This window comes from Emydura macquarii, unplaced genomic scaffold (assembly GCF_026122565.2).
Source record: "Emydura macquarii macquarii isolate MOO-44397 ecotype Brisbane River unplaced genomic scaffold, CSIRO-AGI_Emac_v2 contig_1483, whole genome shotgun sequence".
Classification (NCBI taxonomy): Eukaryota; Metazoa; Chordata; order Testudines; family Chelidae; genus Emydura; species Emydura macquarii.
This window is the reverse complement of record NW_027131620.1, coordinates 1,551,634-1,578,479: the sequence shown is the minus strand read 5'-3', so window position 1 is coordinate 1,578,479 and position 26,846 is coordinate 1,551,634. Positions and strand designations below refer to the sequence as shown.

At 49.6% G+C, this 26,846-nt stretch overlaps 1 protein-coding gene across 4 annotated transcripts in view; it reads left to right on the top strand.

Annotated features, from left to right (window-relative positions):
• DNMT3B (DNA methyltransferase 3 beta) overlaps positions 1-26,846 on the top strand; it is a 77,801-nt gene that overhangs the window by 23,845 nt on the left and 27,110 nt on the right. For 3 of the 4 annotated variants that reach the window (XM_067553960.1, XM_067553961.1, XM_067553958.1), the window contains exons 1-5: positions 9,796-9,892; positions 20,581-20,725; positions 21,942-22,048; positions 24,068-24,220; positions 24,503-24,694. In XM_067553960.1, the coding sequence (XP_067410061.1) occupies positions 20,587-20,725; positions 21,942-22,048; positions 24,068-24,220; positions 24,503-24,694 (591 nt within the window). In that variant the 5' untranslated portion in view covers positions 9,796-9,892; positions 20,581-20,586. Of the gene's footprint in view, positions 1-9,795; positions 9,893-20,580; positions 20,726-21,941; positions 22,049-24,067; positions 24,221-24,502; positions 24,695-26,846 lie in introns of those variants that run through there. The other variant, XM_067553959.1, reaches the window with a different exon arrangement.

Sequence of the window (26,846 nt, the reverse complement as noted above, 5' to 3'; positions counted from 1 at the left end):
GTGCATGGAAATTCAGGCTCAGGCTGAAATAAAGTTTCTGTAGTTAGTCATCAGATGTGGGAACATGTGCATGTCCTGAGCCATTCTCATGCAGAATTTGTCACTGATTGACTCATCAAGGTAGTAGATATCAACAGCATGTGCTGTGCTGGAGTGTAGATAAGCCCTTTGTAACATGTAACCATAAATATTCGAGTGAAAACAGCAAGAGGAAATAGGAGGCAAAAAGGAAACAAGGAAGCATAAAAAATGGTTTGCTTCAAAATAAGTCACAGGATAAGCATCTGCTTTGAAAATAAATGTATTATCTTCAGTTCAACATCTATTTTCTGTAAATTGAAAAGTGTCTTCTCAGCCTTTACTTGGTGGGTGGAACCCATTATCCTGTGACAATTCCTTATGCCATTTCTGACAACATCAAAATGCCATACATCAATGCTTTGCACTTTGATAGCACTTTCTATCCAAGGATTTCAAAGCACCTTACAAACATTCATGAATGGAGCCTCACAACACCTCTATAAAGTAGGGAAATGTGATCTCCATTTTTTTGGATGGGAAAACTGAGGCACAGAGAGATTAAGTGACTTGCTCAAAATCACACAGCGAGTCTTGTCAACGAGCCAGGAATAAAACTCCGATTTCCTGATATCCAGACCCATGGACTAGACCACTTATTTTCTGTTTGTGATGTCTGATCTACGGTGAAATCTCACTTGGTGTAGATCTCGGATAATATCTGTGCCCCTACGGGTATGTCTGCGCTGCAGCTGAAAGCGTGTCTCATGTCTCCCAGCCTGTGCACACAGACATGCACTAGCTCTGTTCAAGCGAGTGCGCTAAAAATTGCAGTATGGACGTTGCTCCCCATTTCTCTGAGCCTATACTTGGGCAGCTAGCCTGTGCCACAACATCTACACTGCTATTTTAGACTGCTAGCTGGCGCAGAGCTAGTGTGTATCTGTCTCCTGGGCTTGGGAGGGGAGACAGGGGACGGATACCCCAGCTGTGAAGGAGACAAGTATTTCTAACAGATCTGCTCTAGAAATAGTTTTGGGGCAGGTCTCTGGCCTGTGTCACACAGGAGGTCAGACTAGATGATCACAATGGTCTCTTCTGGCCTTGGAATCTATGAATCCATGAAATCCTTTCCTATTTGTCGTATTGACTGGTTGGTTTAAAGAGCCGGTAATGCCTGATAAATAAGGCCCTATGTGAATTGCGGGATGATTGTCAAAAAATTGCAGCAGCGTTGCTGACAAGCCATGGAAACTTGCAGAAAAGTATTAGTGGACTTTATTATTTATGGTAATAAAGTCCATTATTACTTTTCCACGATTTTCCACTGTCGAGTTCCCGGGGCTGAGAGTGGGGGCTCCTGCTTCCAGCCAGGGTGGCTGGGTCTCCCACTGTCAAAATTGCAGTAGAAACCTAATATTGTGGAATCTGCAATTTCTGCAATATTGCAAGTTAAGTAGGGCCTTACTGATAGAGAAATTGGAAACGACTTTTCTACTCACACCAGGTGACTTATATGAACAAGTTTTTTGTTTCTTAGGATTTCAGCTCCTCCTCCAGGTTATTCCCCTCTGGATCCCATCATCCAGTGTAACATCACAGTCTTCTGCAGAGGCAAATTGGTATGAATACTGCACTGTAGGTGTGCATAACATAGAGAGAGCAATGGCTGGCAGTCAGGACTCCTGGGTTCCATTCCCAGCTGCCACTAACTCACTGTGTGACTTGAGGCTAATCACTTCTCTCCCTGTGATTCAGTTTCTTCATCTGTGCATTGGGGTTAACAATACTTGCCCAGAGTTGTAAGAATTAATTCATGCTGAAAAGGGTGATTGGGTCCTCAGATGAAAGACGTGCTAGACAGGGAGAATATTCTGCCAGTAAATATTATATAAACCCAGAACAGCAGTTCAGGGAGTCCCAGTCACTTTAGTTTAGGCCCCTGGTTGCCGCATTCACATTCCTCTCTCTGGGAAAAAGGTTTTGTGGTCAGCTCTGAGTTGCGTTGACGATTTTCCTTTATATTCCTTTCTCTTTTGAGGTTCTAATACTGGGTGCTACCGTCTTTCGGGAAGCATACAAATTGATTTTTAACCTTTTTTTAAATTAAAGGATTATATGATGTGGTCCTGCCCAGCCCCCCAGGAAGGGCTATTTAGGAGGGGTAACACTTCCTATCTAAGCAGAGCCAGCCCAGCTACGAGCAGAGGCGAGTGGCTGATTCTCACACGCGGTAGCATGAGGGGACTTTTGTAGGAGCAGAACAGAGTTAGATCTAGATTTAACCACAGAGGGACAGTACAGGCACTGTGTAGTGTCCTTCATACAACCTGGGGAGAGAGAGAAGAGAGGCGTGGGGGAGAGATTTTTCAGAGAAGATTTGAAATGGGATGGATGGTCAGTGAGATATACAGAGGGGCTGTCCCACTGCAGAGAAGAAAGCTCTCTCACCAGCAAGATTGTGCAAAAGGAGCGAGTGAAGGGTGAGGCTAGATAAACACTGGGAATGGGGTCCATGTGATAAAGTAGGATAGAAATTCACAAAATATTTTAAATTCTAGAAGGCAGCAGATCTCAACTGGGTCCTGAAATGAGTGGGGAATAATATAATAAATAGTAAATATTATTATTAGATTTTTTTGTGGGGAGGGCCATTATGCTAGGTGCTTTACAAATGCCTCAAAGAAATAGGATGAAATCCTGGTGTCTATAAAATCAGTAAGAGTTTTGCCATTGACTACAGTGGAGCCAGGATTTCTCCCTGTCTCTGTCCCAAAGAGCTTACAGTCACAGAGCAATGTTGGTTGAAGAGAAGAGGATGATGTGATGGAGCACATTGGTGCTTCTTTATACATGTTAGAAGGCAGAAGAAGCCCGCAAAGTCTAAGATAATTCTAGGGTGTATTAACAGGTGTGTTTGTATGTAAGACATGGGAGGCAATTGTCCTCCTCTGCTCCGCACTGGTGAGGCCTCATCTGCAGTATTGTGTCCAATTCTGGGTACCACACTTTGGGAAATATGTGGATAAAGTGGAGAATCCAGCGGTGAACACCAAGACTGATAAAAAGGTTTAGAAAACCTGACTGACGAGGAAAGGTTAAAAAATGAGGCACGTTTAATCTCAAGAAAAGAAGACTGGGGGGGTGTAACCTTTATGTTGAAATGTTCCCAGTTAATATTAAGTTGTTAAAGATAAGGGTGCAAGAAAACCAACTTAGTTTTCAGGTTTGAGCTTTTAGTTGGGTTACAGAAAATGTATTTAGTAGAGGACCATAAGGTGATACTTGGAATGATGCAACCAAACTTCATTTAAAAGGAAAATAATTAGTTAAGAAGGCAGGCATGTAATTACCACTTACACAATAGCACAGTTATACTTACACTCAAAGATGAAATAATGTGTCAATGGGTCAGCCGTCTGCTGACAAAGTCCTGGAACCTAACGGTACCCTTTGCATGTTAATTGGAGCTCTCCTGCAGTTTGGCAGAACTACTCCTTTTATACTCTCTTTTAATACTAATTAACATTAAACTGCTCTTTAATTACACATTATGTAAATTAACATCTGCACCAATGTCCTCCCCATACTATCAACACAGATAGCATTTTAATAAAACATTCACAATTCTCAAAAACACTACAGACCTTGCTTAACCCAGTCATAACCAAGAGATAATGATAACAGAACCCTGGATCATGGCCTTGCTGACGCATACTTTCCTCTAACACTCTGTCTTCAAATTCTTTCTAACTTTTTCATACTAGCACCTTCCATTTACTATACTCCTTTACACCATGGCTAATTTAGGCCCAAAACTTAACTTCTCCTTATATTTTTAACCTGAACTACACTATGGGCTACATGGGGACCTGATAGGTTTCCAGTATGTGAATGGCTGCTATAAAGAGGATGGGGAATCAATTGGTCTCCATGTCCACTGAATGGAGGATAAGAAGTAATGGGCTTTCTCTGCAACAAGGAAGATTTAGGTTAGATGTTTGGAAAAAACAGGGTTTAAATTCTCAGAGATTATTTCCTCGAACCCCCCTATGTTCCCCCCCATTCGGGGCTCCGGAGTTCAGCTGCAGGGTGGGGGGGGGGGGTCTCAGGGTGTTAGTCCCATGGGAGCAGGGGGCGCCCCAAGGCTCTGAGCTTCGGCCCTGCAGAAGGTGCTGGGACTTGGGGTTTCAGCTCTGGGGCTCAGCGCTTCAGCCCATGGGAGGCGCCAGGCTCGGGTTTTCAGCCCTGCGGGGCCACCAGGTCTCAGGGCTTCTGATCCGCAGGAGGTGCTGGGGCTCCCGAGGGTTTGACAATATGTACTGGAGCTCCGTTCTGGATGGCTCTGGCTGAATTTAGGGCTGGAGAAAATCTTTCTACTTATGAGGGTAGTTCAGCTCTGTAATAGGCTTCCAAGGGAGGTTGTAGAATCCCCATCGTGAACAGGTTGGACAAATGCCTGTCAGAGACGCTCTAGGTTTACTTGGTTCTGCCTCAGCACAGAGGGCTGGACTTGATGACCCTTCGAGGTCCCTTCCAGTCCTACATGTCTATTGTTCTGTAGTATTGGTCAGCAAGATGGGCAGTGGTCTCAGCGGAGCAGCAGCCTAAGTGCTGCTAAGTTTTGTGTGGGCACAACAGCAAAGGAGAGTTTGACGAAGGGTTCTGAAAGAAGACAATGGGGTAGATAAAGGCCTATGAGGAGTGCAGCAGAGGTGCTGTTGGTGCAGTGGTGCACACAGGTGATGTTGCAGAAAAGGCAATAGACTGGTCTGCAGGCAGATGAGATCATAGAATCATAGAAGATGAGGGTTGGAAGGAACCCGAGGAGGTAACTAGTCCAACCCCCTGCTCAAAGCAGGACTAACCTCAGCTAAATCATCCCAGCCAGGGCTTTGTCAAGCCACACCTTAAAAACCTCCAAAGATGGAGATTCCACCACCTCCCTAGGTAACCCATTCCAGTGCTTCACCACCCTCCTAGTGAAAAACTTTTTCCTAATGTCCAACCTAGACCTCCCGCCCTGCAACTTGAGACCATTTCTCCTAGTTCTGTCATCTACTACCGTTGAGAACAGCCTAGCTCCATCCTCCCTGGAACCCCCTTTCTGGTAGTTAAAGGCTGCTATCAAATCCTGCCTCATTCTTCTCTTCTGCAGACTAAACAAGCCTACTTCCCTCAGCCTCTCCTCATAAGTCTTGTGCTCCAACCCTGTCATCACTTTTGTTGCCCTCTGGTGGACTCTCTCCAATTTGTCCACATCCTTTCTCTAGTGTGGGACTGGACAAAAATGGACACAATACTCCAACCGCGACCTCACCAATGCCGAATAGAGGGAAATAATCACTTCCCTCAATCTGCTGGCAATGCTCCTACTAATGCAGCCCAATATGCCGTTAGCCTTCTTGTCAATAAGGGCACACTGTTAACTCATATCCAGCTTCTTATCCACTGTAACCCCTAGGTCCTTTTCTGCAGAACTGCTGCCTAGCCCGTCTGTCTCCGGTCTGTAGCTGTGCATGGGATTCTTCCGTCCTAAGTGCAGATGTTGTAAAGAAGGAGTTCAGGGTCAGGGGTGACATAAGAGTGACATGTGGAAGGGCTGAGATGATTACTAGAGAGACAAGGTAAGGGAGGCAATATTTTTTATTGGACCAACTTCTGTTGGTGAAAGAGACAAGCTTTCAAGTGTACACAGAGCTCTTCTTCAGGTCTGGGAAAGGTATTCCGAGTATCACAGCTAAATACAAGGGGAACAGATAGTTTAGCATAAGTAGTTAGCTCATATTCTGAGGGACCATTCAAGGTAGAGTGGCCTATTAACAACTCTGCAGTCATAGGACAAAAAGAGGGGGTTAGTGGGTTACAGATTGATGTAATAAGCCATACATCCAATGTCTCTGTTCCATTCATGACTTTCAGTGTCTCTCAGAGTTATGAATTTAACCTCCTAGGCTCATCTTTCAAAAATGTTGTGCAGGTTTCCTTTGATGATGAGGACTGATAGGTCAGACATAGAGTGATTGCTTTGTGAAAAGTGTTCACACAGAGGTAATAGGATATTTTTGTCTTGTATCATTTTCTTGTGAGTTCATTGGAGTGCATAGTGATTGTCTGGTTTCAGACACACCTAGTTGTTAATGGGGCATCTAGTGCACTAGTTGAAGTACTCCAAATGTTGTGATAGGCATGTGTCGGATCCGTGGATCTTGAAAGGCGTGTTGCGGGAGGTGTTGATCATTGTAGCAGTGGAGATATGTCGCAGGTTTTGCATCTGTTGTTCTGGCAGGGTTTGGTGCATGATTACTAGAAAGCAGCTGCAGTGAAAGCTGATGACATGTCCCTTTCGTTATGAATGAATGTTAGAATCATAGAAGATTAGAGTTGGAAGGGACCTCAGGAGGTCATCTAGTCCAACCCCCTGCTCAAAGCAGGACTAACCTCAGCTATATCATCCCAACCAGGGCTTTGTCAAGCCTCAGCTTAAAAACCTCTAAGGATGGAGATTCCACCACCTCTCTAGGTAACCCATTCCAGTGCTTCACCACCCTCCTAGTAAAAAACTTTTTCCTAATGTCCAACCTAGACCTCCCGCCCTGCAACTTGAGACCGTTGCTCCTTGTTCTGTCATCTGCCACCACTGAGAACAGCCTAGCCTAGCCCATCCTCTCTGGAACCCCCTTTCAGGTAGTTAAAGGCTGCTATCAAATCCCCCCTCATTCTTCTCTTTTGCAGACTAAACAAGCCCAGTTCCCTCAGCCTCTCCTCATAAGTCCTGTGCTCCAGCCCCCTAATCATTTTGGTTGCCCTCCGCTGCACTCTCTCTAACTTGTCCACATCCTTTTTGTAGTGGGGGGCCCAAAACTGGATACAATATTCTAAATGCGGCCTCACCAATGCCAAATAGAGGGGAATAATCACTTCCTGTGATCTGCTGGCAATGCCCCTCCTAATGCAGCCCAATATGCCATTAGCCTTCTTGACAACCAGGGCACACTGCTGACTCATATCCAGCTTTTTATCCACCGTTACCAATTCACTGTAATTTAATTATGATCATTGTGATAAAGACAGTGCCTCTTTCAGCTGAGTGGTTAATGGGTGGCTCCACGTATTTGAAGTGAGGGCTGAGGAAGACTAGCAGAGTGAGAAAACACTTCTCATTACTGGAGAGATCTGTCTGTGCAGACGTAATTCCACTTACCAAACTTCTCTGAATCACCTTGATAAGTATGTGCAGGGAAACTCAGCTCCAAGGCGCCCGTCCTGCAATGTGTTCCAGGCAGCTGGACCCCAGCCAGGGCTCCATGTGGAGCAATGCTGGGACCATACAGAACCTTGGGGTCCGTCTGCTTGGAACAAGTTGCAGGATCAGGACCTTATTTGGCAGGAGTGGCTGAATTAAAGAACCATGCATATTGGAAAGTTTATAAAGAGTTAATTTAAGTACCTAATCCTCTCAATAGGCACATGCTTTCTCCTGTGATCCACAGACAAATGCCCTTTGCTGTAGAGAAATAGAGTCACAGCATCATTGCATTGTACCCAGTAGTGTTGCTATGGGGGGATGGAGGGGAAATGGGGAGTCAGTGTTTACATTATAATCCAGTACAATGCAGCTTTGTTTTGTATTGTGCCTTTCATACAAACGGTCTCCCCCAAAATGCTTTCCCTGAGTTAAATAATAACAAAAGGGGAGAGGATGTGAAAAGGGGCGTTTTCCAATGAGATTTGAGATAGATAGAGAGTCAAGGCAGACGAAAGAAACAGAAAAGATTTTAGCAGAGGAGCAGTTTGTGGCTTCATAAAGCAGAAGAATGTGGCTTGGCCATAATCACTAATTCTGCTCTGAAACATGGCCTAGAATATCTCAAGAGTTTGGCTTATGAAAACATTTTATTTTCCAGATTTGGAAAAACAAACAAAAATAAAACCTATTTGCCTGGTTTTTCTCTTCCTAGCAGAGGGCAAATTAGCTATAGGTTTAGATGGCTTTTTGTTTATTTAAACTGCAATCTCCAGTGTTTCAGAAGACTTATCCAGGACTAGGTTTTTGGACCTTTTCCTTTATTCACTTGCAAATTTTGCATGGGCAACTCCATATTTCATCTTTGTCTTTTGCATTAAGTGGAAGAAAGATCTTGGAGCTAGAGTCCCAGTTCTATTAAAGATTTCTGTATTACCTTGGCTAAATCAATTTTCCTCTGTAAAATAGGGATAATAATATTCCTGTCTCTTACAGGTCTGTAGCAGCCTGCTGGTGAAACAGGAACAGAAAATAATGATAATTAGACACAAGGCATTAAACCCCAAATTCCCTCTGATGCCCTGTTCTGGACAGAAACTGGGCACATTGTGTCTCTCTCTTACACAGATTTCAAAAGTTCTGCCCTTTTTTAAACATTGGCAACCTCAGCATAGCTGTCATGAGACTTTTGAATTTGTCGTGAGGCTTAATTCATTCATGTTTAAAAACTGCTTTGAAATCCTCAGATGCTGTAGATTTGCAAAGTACTGATGGGGAAGCAACGCTCTGTGTTGTGTAGTCTGGTTGATCTGAATGCCAGATCCTTTGGCTCCAGCAGGCCATAGAAGTGGGATGACTGGCTCTTTATTTTGATTGCAATGTGTTTTTGTTATTGTTATTTACCATAAAAACAAAAGAACCGCCATACTGGGTCAGTCCCAATGGTCCATCTAGCCCAGTGTGCTGTCTTCAGACAGTGGCCAGTGCCAGATGCTTCAGAGAGAATGAACAGAACAGGGCAATTATCGTGTGATCCATCCCCTGTTGTCCAGTCCCAGCATCTGACAGTCAGAGGCTTAGGGACACCCAGAGCATGGGGTTGCATCCCTGGCCATCTTGGCTAACCGCCATTGATGGACCTATCCTCCATGAACGTATCTAATTCGTTTTTGAACCCAGTTATACCTTTGGCCTTCACAAAGGTAGGATCCCCTGGCAAAGAGTGCCACGGGTTGACGGTGCGTTGCGTGGACGACTTCCTTTTGTTTATTTTAAACCTGCTGCCTATTAATTCCACTGGGTGACCCCTGGCTCTTGTGAATGGCTAAACAACACTTCCATATTCACCAGAAGTGCACCCCGTATTCCAGGTGTGGGCCTGCCATGGAGTTGCAGAGTGGCATCATGATATTTACGGTGTATTATTTTATTACTGAAGCGCCTTCCCTCTCCCCAGGGCTACGGAGAGTTGAGTTGAGGCTCTAAACTGGGCATCCAGAGGGGCCGTAAAGACCAGCAGAGACGGGGGAGGGGGGGGCAGATCCCAGCTGGGAGCAGCGTGGCTGGGGGCAGCACGTTTCACCGAGGGTGGCGTTCATTGTCCAGCTCTGGGAGACACGGGATGGAAAATAGCAACACCCAGGGCAGGGTCTGCCCCGAGCAGCCTGGCCCGCCCTGCAGCGCCGGCTTCACCCCAGTCCAGGCCGGGGGTGGGGGGACGGGACTGGCCGGGGGGGGGGGGTCTCTCTCTCTCTCTCTCTCTCTCTGCTAGGGCTGGAGGCAGAGATTCCCGCTGTTTAACTCTGCCCAGGGCCGGGCCGGGTGCGTGGGGGGGGAGGGAGCCGCCCCCGCCCCCCGCCGGGGGGGATGTGCCGATCCCCGCTGCCCGCCCCGCCCCGCCCCCGGGGCTGCCCCGGCCGGGCTGGACGGGACTGGCTGGAGCGGCAGCGGCAGGGGCAGGGGCCGGCCGCCGGCGCGGGGAGGGTTAACGCGCCAAGTAAATGTAGCCTTGCGGTTGCCAGTTTCCGATTCGAGACCCGGGAAAAGTCACGCCTGGCTCCGAGCGGCTCCGCCGGGCCGGCTCCGTGGACGCCGCTGGACAGCGCCGGGGGCCCGGGCGGCCGGAGGGTGAGTCGGGGCGGCAGCCCCCCCAGCGGCGCCCGGAGCGGGAGGGCGGCAGAGGCGGGGGGAGGAGCCGGCGCGGCGGCGGCGGCGACAATCGCTGCAACTTTGTATCCAGGAGCGAAACTTGCTGCATCCATGTGAGTGCGCGGGGGGGGGGGCTGGGCCGGCCGGGGGGGGGCAGAACCGGGCACGGAACCTCTGGGGGGAACCGGGCTGGGGGGCAGAACTGGACGGGGGGGAACCGGGCTGGGGGTGCAGAACTGGACATGGGGGGGGACCGGCCGGGGGGACCGGGCTGGGGGGTGCAGAACTGGGGGGGGCCGGCGGGGGGGCAGAACTGGAGTGGGGGGCGGCGGGGGGGGGCAGAGCTGGCGGCGGGGGGAGCCAGGGGGAGTTGCAGAACTGGAGTGGGGGGGGGGGGGCAGAACCGGGCACGGAACCTCTGGGGGGGAACCGAGCTGGGGGGTGCAGAATTGGAGTGGGGCGGCGGGGGGGGGAGTAGAGCTGGTCGCTGGGGGAGGGGGGAGGGGGGAGGAGCTGAGCGGGGGGCGAGATCGGACTCAGGAGCCAACAGCCGCTGGCAGCGCCCCGCCGGGCGCTCGCCTTTGTCTGGGGTCCGCCTGGCTCGGCCGGGGAGGGGAAGGGCAGGGGGCGTCTGGGGTGAGGGCGCTGGGGCGGGTGGGGGTGTTGGAGGCTGTGTTGATTTGGGGGCTGTTTTGGGGGGTCACCGCTGGTCTTCGGAGGGGCTTGGTTTCTGGGCTGGGGGGGCTGGGGTGCGGATGTGCTGGCGTGGGGCTGTTGCAGGGGGAAGGCGATGGAGGCTCACCACAGTATTTGTCTGTGTTCACTACCAGGAATCCTGGCGGATGCTCCATCACGGGCCACTTTTAAATCAAGATTCGGTGTTTTTCCTACAGATCTGCTCTAGGGATTGTTGTAGGGACGTGCCATGGCCTGCGTCAGGCGGGAGCTCAGCCTGGACGATCCCTTGGAGTACTCTAGGAATAAGAATGTAACACTGCAAAAAGAGCTTCAACTGGTGCCCGAGTAACATGTCCAGGAGGGACAGCCCAGCCTTTGGGGGGTTATCCTGAGAGTTTCCTACATCTCCAGCTGTGAATTTATACAGCCCCTGAGCACACAATAGATACATTTGATCATTATTTAGTTCACAGGTTAATACAGGGGCCCTCCTGCTCCTGTATATTAGTACTATATTTGTTTCAACCAGACTTTTAGGTGGGATTTTTCCTTCATGTTCTGGGTGAGAAATGAGCAGAGAGATGGGAATTAGTTGGAACAAAATGCTGCAATGAGTGTGGCTGGGGAGATTAAACGACTTGCCTAAGGAAACCCAATGAATCAGTGGCACTGGCGGAGATAGAACCCAGGAGTCCTGACTCCCAGTCTGCTGCTCTAACCTTTAGGAAACATTATATTAAGTGTTCTCTGAATTCAGGCATAAAGGGCCATATTTTTAAAGGAACCTCAGTTTGGCCTCCTTTTCAGAGTCTTGCATATGCCAATGATTATTTGCAGAATTGTGTGTGCAAATATAGAGTTTTGTAGCCTTAAAGTAAGGGTCAAACAGCTTGATTGTCTCCAGTTTATTTAATGTCAAGTCTCTCTTGGAAGTTTATGCTTCTTTCTGGAAAGAGTTTTTGAGTTTTTACACAGAGACGAAAGCTGGCCCTGGGGATACAACAGTAGGCAAGGACTCAAGGAGATGTGTTCAGTTTTCTGCCTCAGACTGTGTTCCTGCCTCCCATTGCTGGCGTAGTGGGAGCAATGTAGGGCTGCCTATGATGGCACAATGCAGTGTCCATGGCAGGGGAATTCTCTGGCTGCTGGTGGGCTGGTACTGGTTTGGAGTGGGGGGACGGACGACGCAGAATGCCACCTTGGGTAAATTATTTAATCTCTCTGGGCCTCAATTTCCTATCTGTAAAATGGGGATAGTAATCCTTCCTTTGTTTGTCTTGTCTGCTTAGATTGAAATCTCTGCAGGGTAGGGACTGTCTTTCTCCGTGAGTGTGTACAGCACCCAGCACAATCGGGCCTGATCTCAGTTGGGACCCATAGGTGCTACTGAAATACAAATGCATACCGTAATAACAGCTGTAATGGTTCCCCACTGGGACCTGAGTTACGGCGTTTGCGTGCTCAAGTACCTTTGGATACATTCCTAGTTTTTTGACGGGTTGTCTGGAAATACCTTTTTAAAAAAAAAAAAGGAAAAAAGAAAAAAAACAGATCTCGGCTGGTTACTAGGGCATCGGGTTACCCCTGGCCTGGGGAAGGAAGGGGAGAGGCAATTCTTCAGTGTTGAGACATTGCACTGCAGGTTCCAGACACAGACAGAGTCTTCAGGGAGTAGTGACGGAGTTAAAGAGACTGCAGAGAATCTCTCTCTGCCAGGAAAGGCTTATTCTTCCTCATCCTTCCAAAGGCCAATGAGAAAAAACTCCTTTTGATGATATAATGGGGAAGGGGCTGGGTGGGGTCTGAGAAACAAATTCTGAAGCAGCGCCGGTGTTGCACTACGAGTCCCAGGTGGATGGGAAAGGCAGCTGTATGGATATCCATGGGGAAGAGCTGAAAGTTAGGGTCTCTGTGGTTGGTAAATGTGTATTAGAGAAAATGAACCAGGAAAACAGAGACAGTAGGAGACTGGACAGAAGCGAAGGTTCCCCTGGGCCCAGCTGCAGGGCGTACACTGACTTCTCTGCAGGTATACCCAGTTACTTGTTTTCTTCCTAGATGACTGGCTTATTTATTGCTGTGGTTGTTATAGCATTGAAGTCTGAATGAAGGAGAGAAGTTTTTGTCCCCTGCTGCAGGACAGGTGTGGAGGAGAAGGATGGGAACAGTGAGGTTTCATTGCATTATTTCCCTGTGCGCTGTTGCTTGTATGCATTTAGCATAGGTGAAAGGTGAAAAGGTGTCCAGCTGACAGCTCCAGAAACTAACAAACTTTTTTTACAAAGCAGGCGCATCTCCCTGCCACTTCACCAACGGGCCTGAGCACTCCCAGATTCTTCTCTGCATTGGGTATTATCCTTGGTTAGAGAAGTCAGAGAGAACAAATCACATGTGATAGAGCTCCTCATGGTTGCTGAAAGCGTTACTGGAAGATGCTCAGATACTGTGGTGATGAGCGTGGTATAAGAACCTATGTAGAACAGAGTACAGGAGAATAGTGACTGGCCATGTGTGTAGCTGCTTCAGAGCAAAGACTCAGGCCTTGTTTTCACTAGGCAACAAGGTATTCTTTTCACCACTGGTTAGCTAACACAGGGTAACTAACACATTAGTGAAATCTCAGCGTGGACAAGGCAGCTGTAGTTTTAAAATGTGAAAGCAGGTTGGGATGAACACGGGTGGGGATGGGGATGAAATAACCAAAAAAGACAAAGACAGGAGTGATAAAATTGGGGGAAGTCACCAAGCTTGTGATTGTGGAGGAAAGGGGGAAACCAAATGGCAGCAAGGGCAGGGACTGGCCTTTTTAATGAGCACATCTTGCAAGAATTGGTTCCTTTTCTTATTAAACTGCAAATCCCAAGCACCTCTTTACTTGCCTGGATTAGAGGGAAATGTTCTGTTTTAGGGAGAATTAAAGGCCATTTGGGAGGGTGATGGTTCAGAGCAGTGGCAGGCCAGTGCCTGGCTGAGGGTTTTTTGTTATTCAAACGGATTTTGGGTCATGGCTGATGTCCCAGCCATCATGTAAAAATACTTCCCTGTGGCCTTTTGACATGCACACAGTGGTATCTACAGACACAGCCGGTGTTTCCTGTGCAATGTCTACACCTGCAGAGGAAATGTACCTGAGAAGGGTCTCTCTGCTTTCTCTGGAATTAAAACTGAAACTAGCCCAACTGCATTTTCAGTGAGGGTTGGGAGGGTGTGAGCCAGGCTGTGGGAGCTGCAGTAGAGCAATGACCACCAGGTGGCCTAGCGGGGCAAGCAGGTTAGAAGGGAGGAAAGGCATGGGATTGAATAGGGTTTCCATGGGAAGTCCTAGCTCCTCAGGGTTTAGAAGGCAAGGCTGGCTCTGCCTTCCTTGTCATGAATGCAGGCTGTGAGCACTTCAGGGCAGGGGTGCATTAGTGTTGCTCTGTAAGCAATGAATAGCACAGCATGATCTTTACCCAGCATGGCAAACCTTAAATGGCCTGGGCTGCAACGCTGGGCTCTGCATTCGGTCTCGACGGGATGTAACTTTTGGGGGAGGTCGTGGTTCCAGATGCAGAAGCATTTCAGGAGTAGCTGGGCCCAGTCTCTTGGAGGGCCTTGAGTATCGGGACCAAGACCTGGAACTGTTCTGTGCTATAGAGGTTCTCATTGTGCTCAACCCTGTAATATCTGAATGTCTTCCTGTCATGCACTAAGCAATGTGTGTGACTACACATCTGTCACGTGTGGGTTCCCTCCTCCTCCTCCTCTCCCCAGGGAAAGAAGTGTGTGCACCGGAGTGTTTACTTTTGGATTTTTAGAGTAATATTAAATAAGTATATATTATTTTTATTTATAATCTAGCCATTCATTGCTACGTGTCTATACTAGAGGACGCAGGGTGAAGAAATGTGCCTTGTGTTTGGAGCAGAAGATGTGGAAGTTTGGGATGGTGCTTAGCTCCTGGGGGAGTCTGTTCACAGACTGGAACTGGCCCCTGACAAAAGCTGTCTCCTAAATTCACTGGGGAGCAGTGCACTGGGCTGGTGTGTTAATGGCCATGTGTGACGATAAGCAGACGGGCTGTTGGAGATCCTCTTCTGTATCAGTCGGAGCTTTTTCAGGGAGTGCATCTTCATTCCTAGATGTGATGGGCTGCAATAAACCAGGGCTGGCAGCCACAAAAACTTGGGTCACCCTGGCCGGGTCTTGGTTTGTAGACCCTTGCAGTTCAACTTGCTTTGCACTGTTTGGGCTGGTTGATTACAACCCCCTTCCAAGCAGTATTTTCCAAAAGTCAGTTCTGAGGATGTCCCAGTAAAATGTCCATGCAAATACCCCTCTGTTCATGCGTGTATATATTTTGCAGGCCCAGCCTCCAGGCTGTCATTTGAAAATTTGGCCCTGAAACTCATGTGGTGTGTTCTGCCCTGCTTCACCGGCTGGTACAGTTGTGGGGTAGGGGATTCTAGCTCTGTAGGACAACGTTAACTTTCAAACAAAACAGAATTCCTTTCAGTGAAACTCTAATGAAAGGTCAGAGTGCCTTAGTTCGAATGCTCACCGTGCAGGGGAGTCCTTTCTGGAAGGCATGAGGGTCAAAGTAACCTTAGACGCCCTTAGAGAGCTACGCTGTTGGTGGAGACTGACCGAGGTACGCACAAGAAACCACAGCCCTCTTAAAAATAGGAAGGCATTTTACAGCAACCGCCCAGAACATACCCTTGTCTGACTAAGGATGACAGGTTTCAGCTCTTTAATGATTTGGGCCAGAGTTATTGTAGATTGCTGCATTGCACGACTCAGGGCCTGCCTTCGCTGCTGACAAAGCTGTGGTTTTTACCCCGGGGTAGCTATGGCACATGGCCGGAGGTGAAAACACAGTGAAGACGGGCACTGTATTTCGTTTTGCCACTCCCCGAGGCCAGCCCTGTGTACCAACCTGGGGCTGACCTCAGTGTCCTGGTTAAACTCAAGTGCCTGGTCTTCGCTGTGGTTTCCCTCGGGATAGCTCATGCATGTTCGGAAGGTAAAACACAGCTGGGGCAGCAGCAAAGAGAAGCCCTCAGTAGCAGTGGTGGCTGGGGCGGCCCTTACTGCCCACGGCAGACGTCCAACGTTTGTGTACTAATCCGCTGTCGTGGGCTGAGGCAGCAAAAGCCAGCTGCAGATTTTGGACGTTCCCGAGTTCAGGGCCGTTCGGAAGCCGGGAGGTTGGCGTAGCTCTGTTACAAAGATAGAGGTCATTTGCAAAATTTGGACCTGCTTGTGGGGGTGGGTTTCAAGATGTTTGGGGCCAGGCTTCAAGGTCTGGCCTGTGCCTGCCTAGCAATACCTAATATTCAGTAATGAGCTGAAATCTGGCGAGGGATCCTGGCGTCCCTAGAGAGAGAAACTGTGACCGGTGCTGCCTTTGTGTGTGAGGTGTGTGCTTCTGTTACTCTCAGCTTCCGTGTGAGGCATCTCTGGGGAGGAAATGCGGCTCTGCCGAAGCTGCAGCAGTCTCTAAGCCTCTCAGGTCTCTCAGTAGCTGAGGTGAGTCCAGCGAGTCTGGGCAGCTCCCAGTAATTGTTCATTCGGTCTGGGAGCAGATGTGCCGGATCACTGGGATTTCCGCAAACAGCTGTAGGGGTTTACTCAGCTTGAGACGCTCTCTATCTTCTGTCCCTGCGTTAAGAAGCTGTTGTGCTCTGGGGAGAGGATCTGAATGTGCTCTTCGTGGGCACTGTTTGGTTTTGGAAGGTGTGGGCTGGCACCTGGCCTGACTACCTGTGTTCAGAGCTAATGGGACGTCAGGCCAAAGCGCCGCCTCTGAACGTTCAGCCCAGATGGCTCCTTTTTGTTTGTCGGATGAGGTGAAAGAAGATCTGAAAGCAGAAACCTCAGTTGTTTCTGTACTGCCTATAACTCACAGATCGCAGAGGCGTTTGTGTTCCAAGTTTAGAGAGAGAGACAGAAAAGGAAAAGAGAGAATTCTCCCAGCCAGGCTCTGACTCTAAATCCTGGAGAGGACGTCGGTGACGTGGGCCAGTGGGTGCCAGCTCTGATCTGCTCCTAGGGGAGGTTTCACTATGTCCTGAGTCAGGTCAGATACCATTGACATCAGCAGGAGTTTGTGCCAGATTCTGAGCCAGGGGGAACTGCAGGTACTTCGTGCTTCTCAGGATCAGGCCCTTCGAGCTGAGTTATAAATGTCCTTGGAAAACATGAGTTTACAGTGGGAAAAGTTGTGGGCAACGTTCATGCTGCGATATGGCTCCTCGAACACAGCAAAGAGATGGCTTCCTTCATTGGTACGGGGGAAGCTGCTGGACTGCAGCCTTTTGGTCCAGGGTGCTTCTGAGATTGTCTGGGAGCTTCCATCTCCTAAAACAGGGCCAAAGAAAGACACATCTGGGAGGGCAGGAGACACGCGGGCTCAGATGAGATGCCCCTTGTTGCGTAGGAATTGCTGGACCGGTTTAGGAAGCAAACTTTACCTCTTTAAGGAATTGCATCAGAGAGAGAGGAAAAAAACCAACCCGCCCTGTCTTTGTTCTTTGCCTCAAGACCGTATCCCAGCTGACAACCGGCAGCTAAGGAGGCCCCGGGGTGACATTAAGGATGTGAATGTTTGCAAGGATGGTGAGACATTCTGGTGACACAATTCGTGGTATGCTGAGCGCTCAGCATAGCCCACCCCGTTTGGAGAACCAGTGTGGTGTCGTGCTGGCGAGCGAATGCCCTGAGCACCCACTCTCCTGCTTCTGGGGCAGGGGAGATTCTCTGCACTAGTGGGATGGGACAGGCCTCAAATAGCAGAGATGGGGGCCCTCCCCAGAACTCACTGTGGGCCCCCCTTTGTTCCCATCCGTGTGTGTGCTCAGGGAAAGGGCATGCCCTCTTGTGGGGAGCTGACCGGAAATGGAAGGTTCTGGTTTTAGTTTTAGGCAGAAGTGAAGACTTTTAGATCCGATTGTGAATTGAAAAATCACTTGCATGGTAACACTGCTGCCTGCACCCTGCATGAGGCTATGGGATCCGACTCCTCTTTCCTTTGCTGAGGGAGTGTGGAGACTTTTGCGTATTTAAACCACCAGTTTGCCTAAGTTATAAACGTTTCATGATTTCTAAATGGGTGATGGGTCAGCCTGGGCCGTCCGGGAGGCAGCTGCAAGCCCAGTGAATTCACTGGCTATGTCTGTAAGGTAGATGTTATTCCATTTGCTGTTATTAGTTAGTTACTGACGTCTGCAAAACACTTTGAAATGGCAAAGCTCCCCTTGGATTCAATGAGAGAGAGGCTGGGCTCTTGCTAATTATTAATATTTTAGAGCTGGGCCCTGGTAACTTAGTGCTTATTTCAGATATGGGAGCAGGATCAGGCGCAGAGCTGCCCCCCTGTGTCCTTGAGATCCACAGTAGCGGTGTCGTTCTCTGTGAATCTTTGCTGGTTAGGAAAAGGTCACGCTAGTGCTGCTTCTGAATGAGGGGACGTTAGACCGAGGCAGAGGAAATTCACCCTGGTGATTCTAAGACGATGCGAAGGACGTGTGTCTCACCTCTAGAACTGATGTGCTGTGTCCGTCCAGAACGGGTCAGATCCTGCTCCCGCTGAAATGACTTCAGTAGGAGTAGGATGGGGCCCAGCCTCCGCTAGCAGACACAGCTGAGCGGGAACACTGGCCTCCGCTGTGCAGAGGTGACTCTACCTTCCTGCCAGCTCCGAAATGGCTGTATCTCCCTGTGAGCAGTTCACTCGGAGGCAGACGGCGCTGGACTTGGTTAAACAGACGGTTCACGTGGTTTGGCTGAAGAGAAAACCTTTGAAGTTAACAATTAGGCGAACTCTATCAAGATGGGCCCCTGGTTCAGCCGAAGCCGTTCCGCATCATTAAACAGGCATTGCGGTGGAGCCCCTGGACCCCAGCAGCTCACTCCCCTTTGCCTCCCGGGATGCGTGGAAGGGATGCAGAAAAGAGGCCCCGCTTGCTTCTGTGTTGTGGAGTGTACGTGAAACGGGGGGTTTGCTCTGCAGCCAGCGCGCTGCATGACTGCTCTGCTGGGGAGGGGAAGAATGAGGGAGACTTGGGAGCCCTGCTCGCAGTCCCACCACCTGTGTGCGCCCTGCGACTTGAGCGGGCCGGCGCCGGTGTCACAAAGAGCAGATCTGTCCCTGGCTCCTGAATCTCCTGTGGAAAGTGGGACTCGCAGGCCTAGTCTGCTGAGGGAGAGGGGAGTGTAAGCGGCCCTTGAACGGGAGAGAGAACACTTCCACTGCCTCCCTGCCCAGCTTCTCTGGTCGGTTCTTTCTCTGTCCCATGTGGACAACCATGAAAACCATGCACGAGAATGATGCTTGGTTAAGCCAGACATTAGGGAATAGAGTTGGCAGATGGCGAGAACGGATTGGAAGAGGCCTGAGGGAGAGTCAGGGTAGGGCTAGAAGTGTATTTTCTGGACCAGATTCACTCCTCACTTACCGTTAATCCAGCTCTGCACCGATGTGACTGGAGCAGAATTTGGCCCTCTGGTTTTCAGCAGACATATTGTATGGGGTGGCAGTGGATGCTCCCTGGTCATCTTGAAGCATCCCATAGTAAGATCGCTTTTTAATCCCCTTCATGCCACCTTCTGTGAAAAGACCCTCTTCTTTCTGACAGGTTGCCTGCTGCATCTCAGCTAAGGAGAGGAGGCCTGGGCGGCTTAGTGAGAATCAGAAATATTTTAAACGGGGCAGGGTTTGAAAATGCCCCTGCCCTGCGCTGTTCTGTATTTTCCACTCTCTGGCTCATTCTGTCTCCAAAGTAGCTTGGATAAGAATCGCACAATGGCTTTGGTTCAGCTGGCCCTGCTGAGAAGGGCTGTGCAGTATTTTAGGGGGAGATGTATATCTGTTTAACCAGACACTAACAACTGCTTGTCAGTGCATAAAGAGCATTGCTTAAGCTATTGATACTAGTGTAAATACCAATACCTATGAATGTTGGTAATTAATCTTGTGCTGACTTCAGGTTTTGCAGTTGCAGCAGTTGGCTTCCCAAAGTTGCTTGGAGCCAGGCTCCGCTTGTGGAGACCTGATCTGCCAATCTGGTGCATTTATCTGTTTGTCTAAAGAGGGTGGATTTTTGTGCAGAAAGTGCGCTGTTGGTGCAGGTGTTGTCTGGGCTCCCCTGACAAGCTCCTCACATTGGAAATCAAAGTTGTCGGCTTTTTTGTGTTAGAGCTGGAATAAACCGCATGTCCTGGGCCAGCTTCTGCAGCTGTCGCTCGATCTCTGTTACCGCCAAGCCTCCTCGGAATTCATTGGAGCTGTAGCGGAGTGTGTGCTCAGGGCTTTGCCCTGCTGGTTGTCTGGCTGGTGCATTTTGATATCACTGTCCCAGCTCATCCTATTGCTTGGTTTGTTGGGCTGCAGGAAAAATCCCCTCTGTGCATTTTTCAAAGGAAAATAACCAGCCTAAGGGCAACATGGGGACTTGGTTTTCCCTGGTAATCTAGGCTGTTTGGAAACTTCTCTTTGTTCCTCCAAAGTGATTGGGGATGGCAGCTTGAAATCCGGCACAAAAAACTCAGCCTTAGATTAAGGGGTCCAGTCTGAGTTGGACTGGTAATTCTCCTCTCATGCACACCAGTATAAACTGGGAGCAAATCCACTGAAGTCAGTGGGGTTACACCCGTGTGAAACTGGTGTGACTTCAAAATTAAGTGCAGTTCAGATCATTATCAGGCTCCATCCAGAGTGATGCGAGGAGGTAAAGAGTCGGGTGTGAAATACACCATCTGTCCTCAAGGATCTGAGCAGGACAGCGTACAGAAAGGCAGTGATGGAGCATTCATTCAAGTCAGTAGAATCGTCCCATTAAGTTCCTTGGGCATTGGACCAGGCCCTAAGAAAGCTGCTGAGTGGGTGTGAAGTTGTGACTGCGTTTAGTAGCTTACGCAGTCCAGTTTGTCTTTCCCAGACTTCACTTGGTTGTATTTAATGGGTGCCTAAGTTTCCCTCCTGTTGTACTTGCAAATCATTTCCACAGGCTAGCATGAAAGACAAGTGCCAAGGCGATGGGGAGACAGACTGCGGAGAAGAGCTGCTCTTTGTCAACGGAGGCTGCAGTGACTCTGCTGAAGACAAAGCTTCTCCCCCAGCTCTGGAAGCAAATGGGAGGCCCAATATACAAGGTCAGTCTCCTCTTACTGTACTCACGGCATGGGCTGGGCCCTGGATTTCTACAGCTGACCTCCTGAAGGCAGTGCTGGGTGCCTTGGAGATCATTGCACTGGGGGCTTGTATAGGCTGGGCTTCTATAATGTGGCTCTCATCTGTGTAAGGAGGCCTGCTCCTGCTCCGGTTGAAGACAAAGGCAGTTTTGCCTTTGACTTTAGGGGGAGCAGGACTGGGTCCAAGGCAGGCAGTGAGCAACAGCGAGACAGCAGTTTTGCATGCTGGTTTCGGGCACACTCGATGTATTTCACCGATGCTGCACAATGTAATAATAAACTACTGACATCTTCGGAGCAGCAGAGTACATTGCAGGTAGTCACAAATAATAATGGCCACACATGCTACTATTGCAAATCACGTGCTGCCCGGAGCCAGGTGGCAGCTGTGCTCTGCCTCCCCACGTCATCTGACTAGGTCACCCTGAGCCAGGCAAGCAACCCAGAGGAAGAATAAATATGCACCAAAGGTGTGTAGCCAATTCTTGCGATTCTATCGAGAGTCTTGTGATAGTTGATAGATTTTCCCAGTGCCCCAACTCCTGGAGTCATGTGATTAGGTGAGAATCTCAGCTTTGATTAAAAAGAGAAATGAGTAAATTGCTATCCCATATGGCTGTGGAGAAAAGCTTAAAAATAGAAAGGAGGGGAGGCAGCACGGCCTTGGGAATTGAGCACTGGATTGGGATTTAGAAGATACGGGTTCCATTCCTGGCTTTGCTGGTGACCTTGGGTGTTACTTCCCCCTCTGTGCCTCGGTTTCCTCATGTGTAAAATGGGGATAATGAGACTGAGGTCCTCTGTAAAGCGCTTTGAGATCTGCCGCTGAAAAGCTCTGCTTGAGCAAGGTGTTATAATTATTTCACCCTACAGGCCCAAAATTTATCATTTAAAAAAAAACAAAAACAAAAAACCTTTGCAATTTTTAAGGCAATCTCATGATTTGTTGACAACCAATTTAGGATTTTTGAATGCTTGGGGTTCGCAATCCTGCACAAGTGAGGTTTGGGAATGCCAAGATCTTCAGATTTGGGCCAGATTTCTTCCCTGCGGTAGGACGTGGGTGAGCTCTCTCCCTTCCTCCAAATCAGGATTCAGATTACGTGCTGAGATAACGGGATCCCATTCTAGAGTGACTGACTGAGGGCAGGATTGCTTTGGACTTGTTTTCCTGCAGATGCTGTGGACCTAGAGATAGTGTCCACAAGGAGCAAGAAGATCAGCAAGGAAGACCTCTCCAAGGAAGTCCTGTCTTGGCCCGTGAAGCTCAGCGAGGCTCAGGAGGTCAGTTTTTCCTCCCACAGAATGTTGTGCTAGTTTCCAGGTCTAGTTTCTTTGTTCTGTACTGCAGGATGTTCTGATGTGTCTGTATGGTGGTTTAATAGCCCAGTAATTTAAAGAGGCGCGCAGCTCATTTGTGAAGTGCTGCTAATCACGGTGCTCCTCCTTCATTCTTTACTCCCATTGCCTGAGTAGGTACTGCAGGAATTGGCCCTGTGACAAGACTGGCAGCTTCCTAGATGTATTCAATACGGACTGTGCATTTGTCGGCAGACTGGTGGCCAAACTTTCTCGTACCAGAGTAATTCTGAGGGGCAGTTCAATTAAATAAATAAATACAGACATTCCAGCGGTCACGTACCCAAAAGCCAAACAGCGTTCAGCCATCGCTGGGTTATCTGCTGTTTACAGAACGAAGAGCTCGTAGACAATGAGACAGTAAGTCAATAATTCTCTCCCCCCTCGGCCCGCGGAGTGCCTTGGAGCATCGGAGTGCGGTAAAGGAGGTGCAAGCCGTACGTTCCTTTACAAGGCCGCAAGCTCTGAGCTCTAATCCCAGCTCTGCCATGGACGGTGAGACCTTGAGCAAGTCACTTCCCCTCTCTCCACCTTAGATTCTCTGTCTCTGAAATGTAGGGGAAGCACCTCCCTCGCAGGTGCTGAGAGGGCTCTTTCGCTGATGCCAGTCAAGTGTTCTGAGATCCTTGTCTGGAAGGTGCTATGGAGAAGGTCAAAGTGTTGCTGAGAGTGGAAGACTGGAAGAAGGAACTGGAGTCAGCTTGCAAACCTCCGCCTCCCCCAGACAGGAGCTGCAGCAGTGCGTCACTGGGGCTGATTACTTTTGCCTTTCGCGTCCATGTATAAAATGATGAATTCAGAGGCTTTTCTGGCCTCCAGCATGACTGGATTGTGTTGACTCTGAAACCTCAAAGCTAGAGATCTGCCTGGGAGCGTGGACCTTCCGGTGGTAGAAGCCCTAAAATAAACCCAGGGGTTAACATGCTGTCTGCTTGCAGGGCCTGGTGACCCACAAGCAGGCGGCTTGGAAGACTCATTTTGTTTTAAAATCCTGTTACACCAGCTGCAGGAAACATGCCTGGTTTAGTGTTTTATTGAACATGACATCTACAAACCACAGGGGAAAAACTGCCATGGGAGCCTCTGCAGAATCATTGTGCGCCTGTGTGTGTGGGTGTGTGTGTGTGTGTGTGTGTGTGTGTGTGTGGTGGTGGGGGACCGGACCCTACAAAGGGACTGCAGAGAAAGAACTTTCTTCCCCAAATACAGCCCAGTCAATAGCATTCAGAATGGCTGACAAATCTCAGAGCGTCATTTCAGGTCGTTTTCATTGCCTTTTAAACATGCTTTTTAATTGCCTCTCTGCCAAGAAGTGGTGGTGTTAGGAGAGAGATACAGTCCAGTGAGACACGATGACGGAAAACAAACGTTAATGTAAAAGGATGTCCCTCTAAATACAGATCCCTTCTAGGATCTCGGCTGGACTCTCTTGGGACAAGGTCGCAGGGATTTCTCAGGTCACAGCAATGGGGCTCTGTTGGGTGGGATGTCGAGTGGCTTAGAGGCACTAGGCCCATGCAATGAGATGCTGAGTTACCACGTTGTTACTGTGGCACCTGTTGGTTCTAGTCAAGATGAGGGCCCCATTTTGCACTGTACAGTCTACCCATGAGAGAGAGTCTCTCCCCTGCAGTTTTTAGTCGAGGTAACAGGAGAAAGCAGCCCAGAGAGATGCAGGGATTTGCCCGAAATCACCCAGCAGGTTTGTGGCGGAGCTGGGACTAGAACCTAGGTCTTGTCTGCCAGGCTAGCGTCCTGCCCACTGGGCCGTACACATTGTGTAGCCTCGGCTGCTGCTATCGCTCACAATTCAATCTCCTACTGGTATTGGCCGTGCAAGCAGAATGAAACTGGCCTGGGATCACAGCACGTTCTCTGCGTTGGCTCTGTGCTGGGGAAAGAGCATGGAGGATGTCAGGAAGGCCTGTTCTCTCTGGGTTCCAGGTACGACCACGCGGCGCTGCCGGCTGGGAGAGCAGCCTGAGGCAGAAGCCTCCAGCTCGCGTGATATTCCAGGCAGGACTGAATCTCCAGGAGACGAAAGTCACAGAAGAGAATGAGGTGGAGAGTGACAAGGAGTCCCCGGCTCCCGTGCGGGTAGGGCTGTGTCTGGGGTAGGGGGCGCGGACAGGTTGTGCTTTAACTGGGGAGAGCAGGACTTGCTCCTTGCAGGGCTCTGCAGGAAAAGGGGGCTGGGGAGTGTCTGGGTCTCTGGTTCTCAGCCTGGAAACTCCATTTCAGGGTGTTCAGGGGATGCAGTTTGCAGGGACGATGTGACGCAGGATGTTTCTGTGCTGCCTTCCGGGCCCTTCACGCTTTTCCTCTCTCCTCTCCCTCTCCCCCCTCGCTGGCTGCTCCGTGCCCTGCTCCCTCCCCCAGTGCTCTAGGAGGAGGATGGTCGTGTCAGTCCAGGCTCCCCTGATCGACCTCACTGAGGAGGATTCCAAGGAGTCCTCGCAGAGCAGCAGCGCCACATCAGCCAGCGGCGCCCAGGAGGAGCAGAATGGATCCGCCAAGCTCCTCGCCGGGGAGCAGGAGAGCAGCGCGGGGGGAGAAGTGCTGGAGTACCAGGTAAGGGAGCCAGCCACCCCTGAGCAAATCATTGTCTCTGCGCCCCGGAACAGTGTTGAGTCCTCGCTGAGCTCGGGACAGCAAGAGAGTCCCGAGAGCTGGGACAAACTCCACAGAGGGGCAGGTGGCGCCGGGGTTTTCGGTCCCAGACCCACCAGGCGCCCGATGAGGTTTTCATGGCAACCTCCTGCTTCCCTCTGACTCCTCTGCCCTTGCATGTGTCACTGCTCAAGGTTCCTCTTCCAGCCAGGAGGGCAGGAGACACAGGGCTCTACTTATGTGTCTGGGAGCAGCAGGTCGGCCTGGAGGGGGGTTGAGTCAGTGCGAGGTGGCTTGCAAGCCCTGCTCCCGGCCATGGAGGGAACCGAGCCAGGACGCCCAGCGGATGCTCTGGTTAACCCTTCTGCACAGCACGGTACAGCTGCTCTCCCCCAGCAGAAGCTCTGAGGGCAGGCAGTGGGGCGGAGGGTTAGATGTTCCAAAACAGTCCCATGTGCTGTGGGCCAGGGTACCTCTCGTGGAGCTGCAGTTGCATGCACTGATGTTTCCAGCAGAAAGCGCCGAAGAGGGCGAAATGGTTGTTCCCGTGAAGGGGGGAGTCCCAGTGCCGGGGCGTGGTCAGAGGCTCGCTGGAATTGTGGGGTTGCATTTTGCCACACAATCTGGCTGTTTGGAGACCGTCAGTCATTAAAGGCCGTTGTGTAGTTTCTTTATATTGCTCTTCGCACCACTTCACTAATCCACGAACCACGGCGTGTACAGCGTTCGTTTCTCCTCAGCCCTCTGCTGAGCGGAGAAGAGGCGAGACCTCTCCTTCCAGAGACGGTGGTTCTGGTTCCACTAGCCGGCCGGCCTTTCTCCCCAGCACCTCCTTCCTGTGCCGCCTTCTGCGCTCATGGGCTAATCAGCTCCTTAGTCCTCCCTAACCCACCCTAATCTACTAATCAGCCACATTCAGGTTCACTCTGGGGCAATTCATTGGTGTTTAAGTGATCAGGGTGTTGGCTCAGCGGTTGGGTCCCAGCACTTTGTCACACCATCAATGGTCTCTCTGTTGATGTCTGTATTATTCTCTCCTTCACGGATGAGATTGCACTGGCATGGAGTGGTGCAATTCATTTGGAATGAACTCACCTCCCTGGAGTCTTTCTGATGCAGTTATTGCAGCACTGAGTGATGAACTGCTCCAGCCTGTCATAACTGATGCAAAGCCCACGAAGGAGCTGCTGCGAGACCCAAAGTCGTGGTAGAGTTCTGCAGCAAGACTTATGTGCAGTGGTGTGACACTTTCGGAACGGTTAAATACTGTGCACGCTGCACCTTCTGGGAGTATCTTCAGAAGGATGGCACTCATTGCTGGCTGAACTGTATGCCTGCTTATCTATCAAAGAAAGAGCAATCTCCTGCACCAGTTGGGGCACAGAAGTAGCTGACCTCTGTAAACGACAATCCCCTGGCTTGGGATAATATTCTGAGGCTTTCATTCTTGCTATTTCAGACTGAAGGGTTGAAGTGGTATAATATGGAACCACTTGATCATTTGAAAGGAGTTTATTAGGCTTACTTGCCAGAAGAGCGTCCACAAAATGTTTGGATGACTTCAGTTCTTGCTTCAGCTGACTAGCAGCTTGGACAGCATCAGCGAATGTTTTTGTGCTGCATAGCACAGTGGAAGACTTGCCATGGCCATGCTGTGCATGGAATGAAATTGCAGAACCCCATCCTGTTTTTCTACTCTTGCCTGTAATTTGCTATTGGAATAGTTTGCAGTTTCTGCATCTGAGGGAAATAGGGCTTTATATCTTTGTAGCATCTTGGACAGGAGATGAGCCTTTTTTGTTAAACAGAAGACCATTGTGTATCTTTTCAACCAGGTGATTAAAATCCAGTGCTGTAAGGTGACTGTATTGTTGCTTTGATTCATTGTTCTGAAGTAGGAAGAAAGGCATGGGGAGTGATAAACTGCATCCTTAGCAATTAAGTCTTCCACAGATATTCTGCGCAATATATTGTCATCTCGGCTTTGAATTGCTGCTTCCCTTAGATTGAAACATTTCTATTTTATGGAGCGTCTTGTCTTCCATGTATGTTTTCTCTTAAGCAAACACTGCAGCAGGACCAATTGCAGGAGGGCATGTTTGCTCTGGTGGCT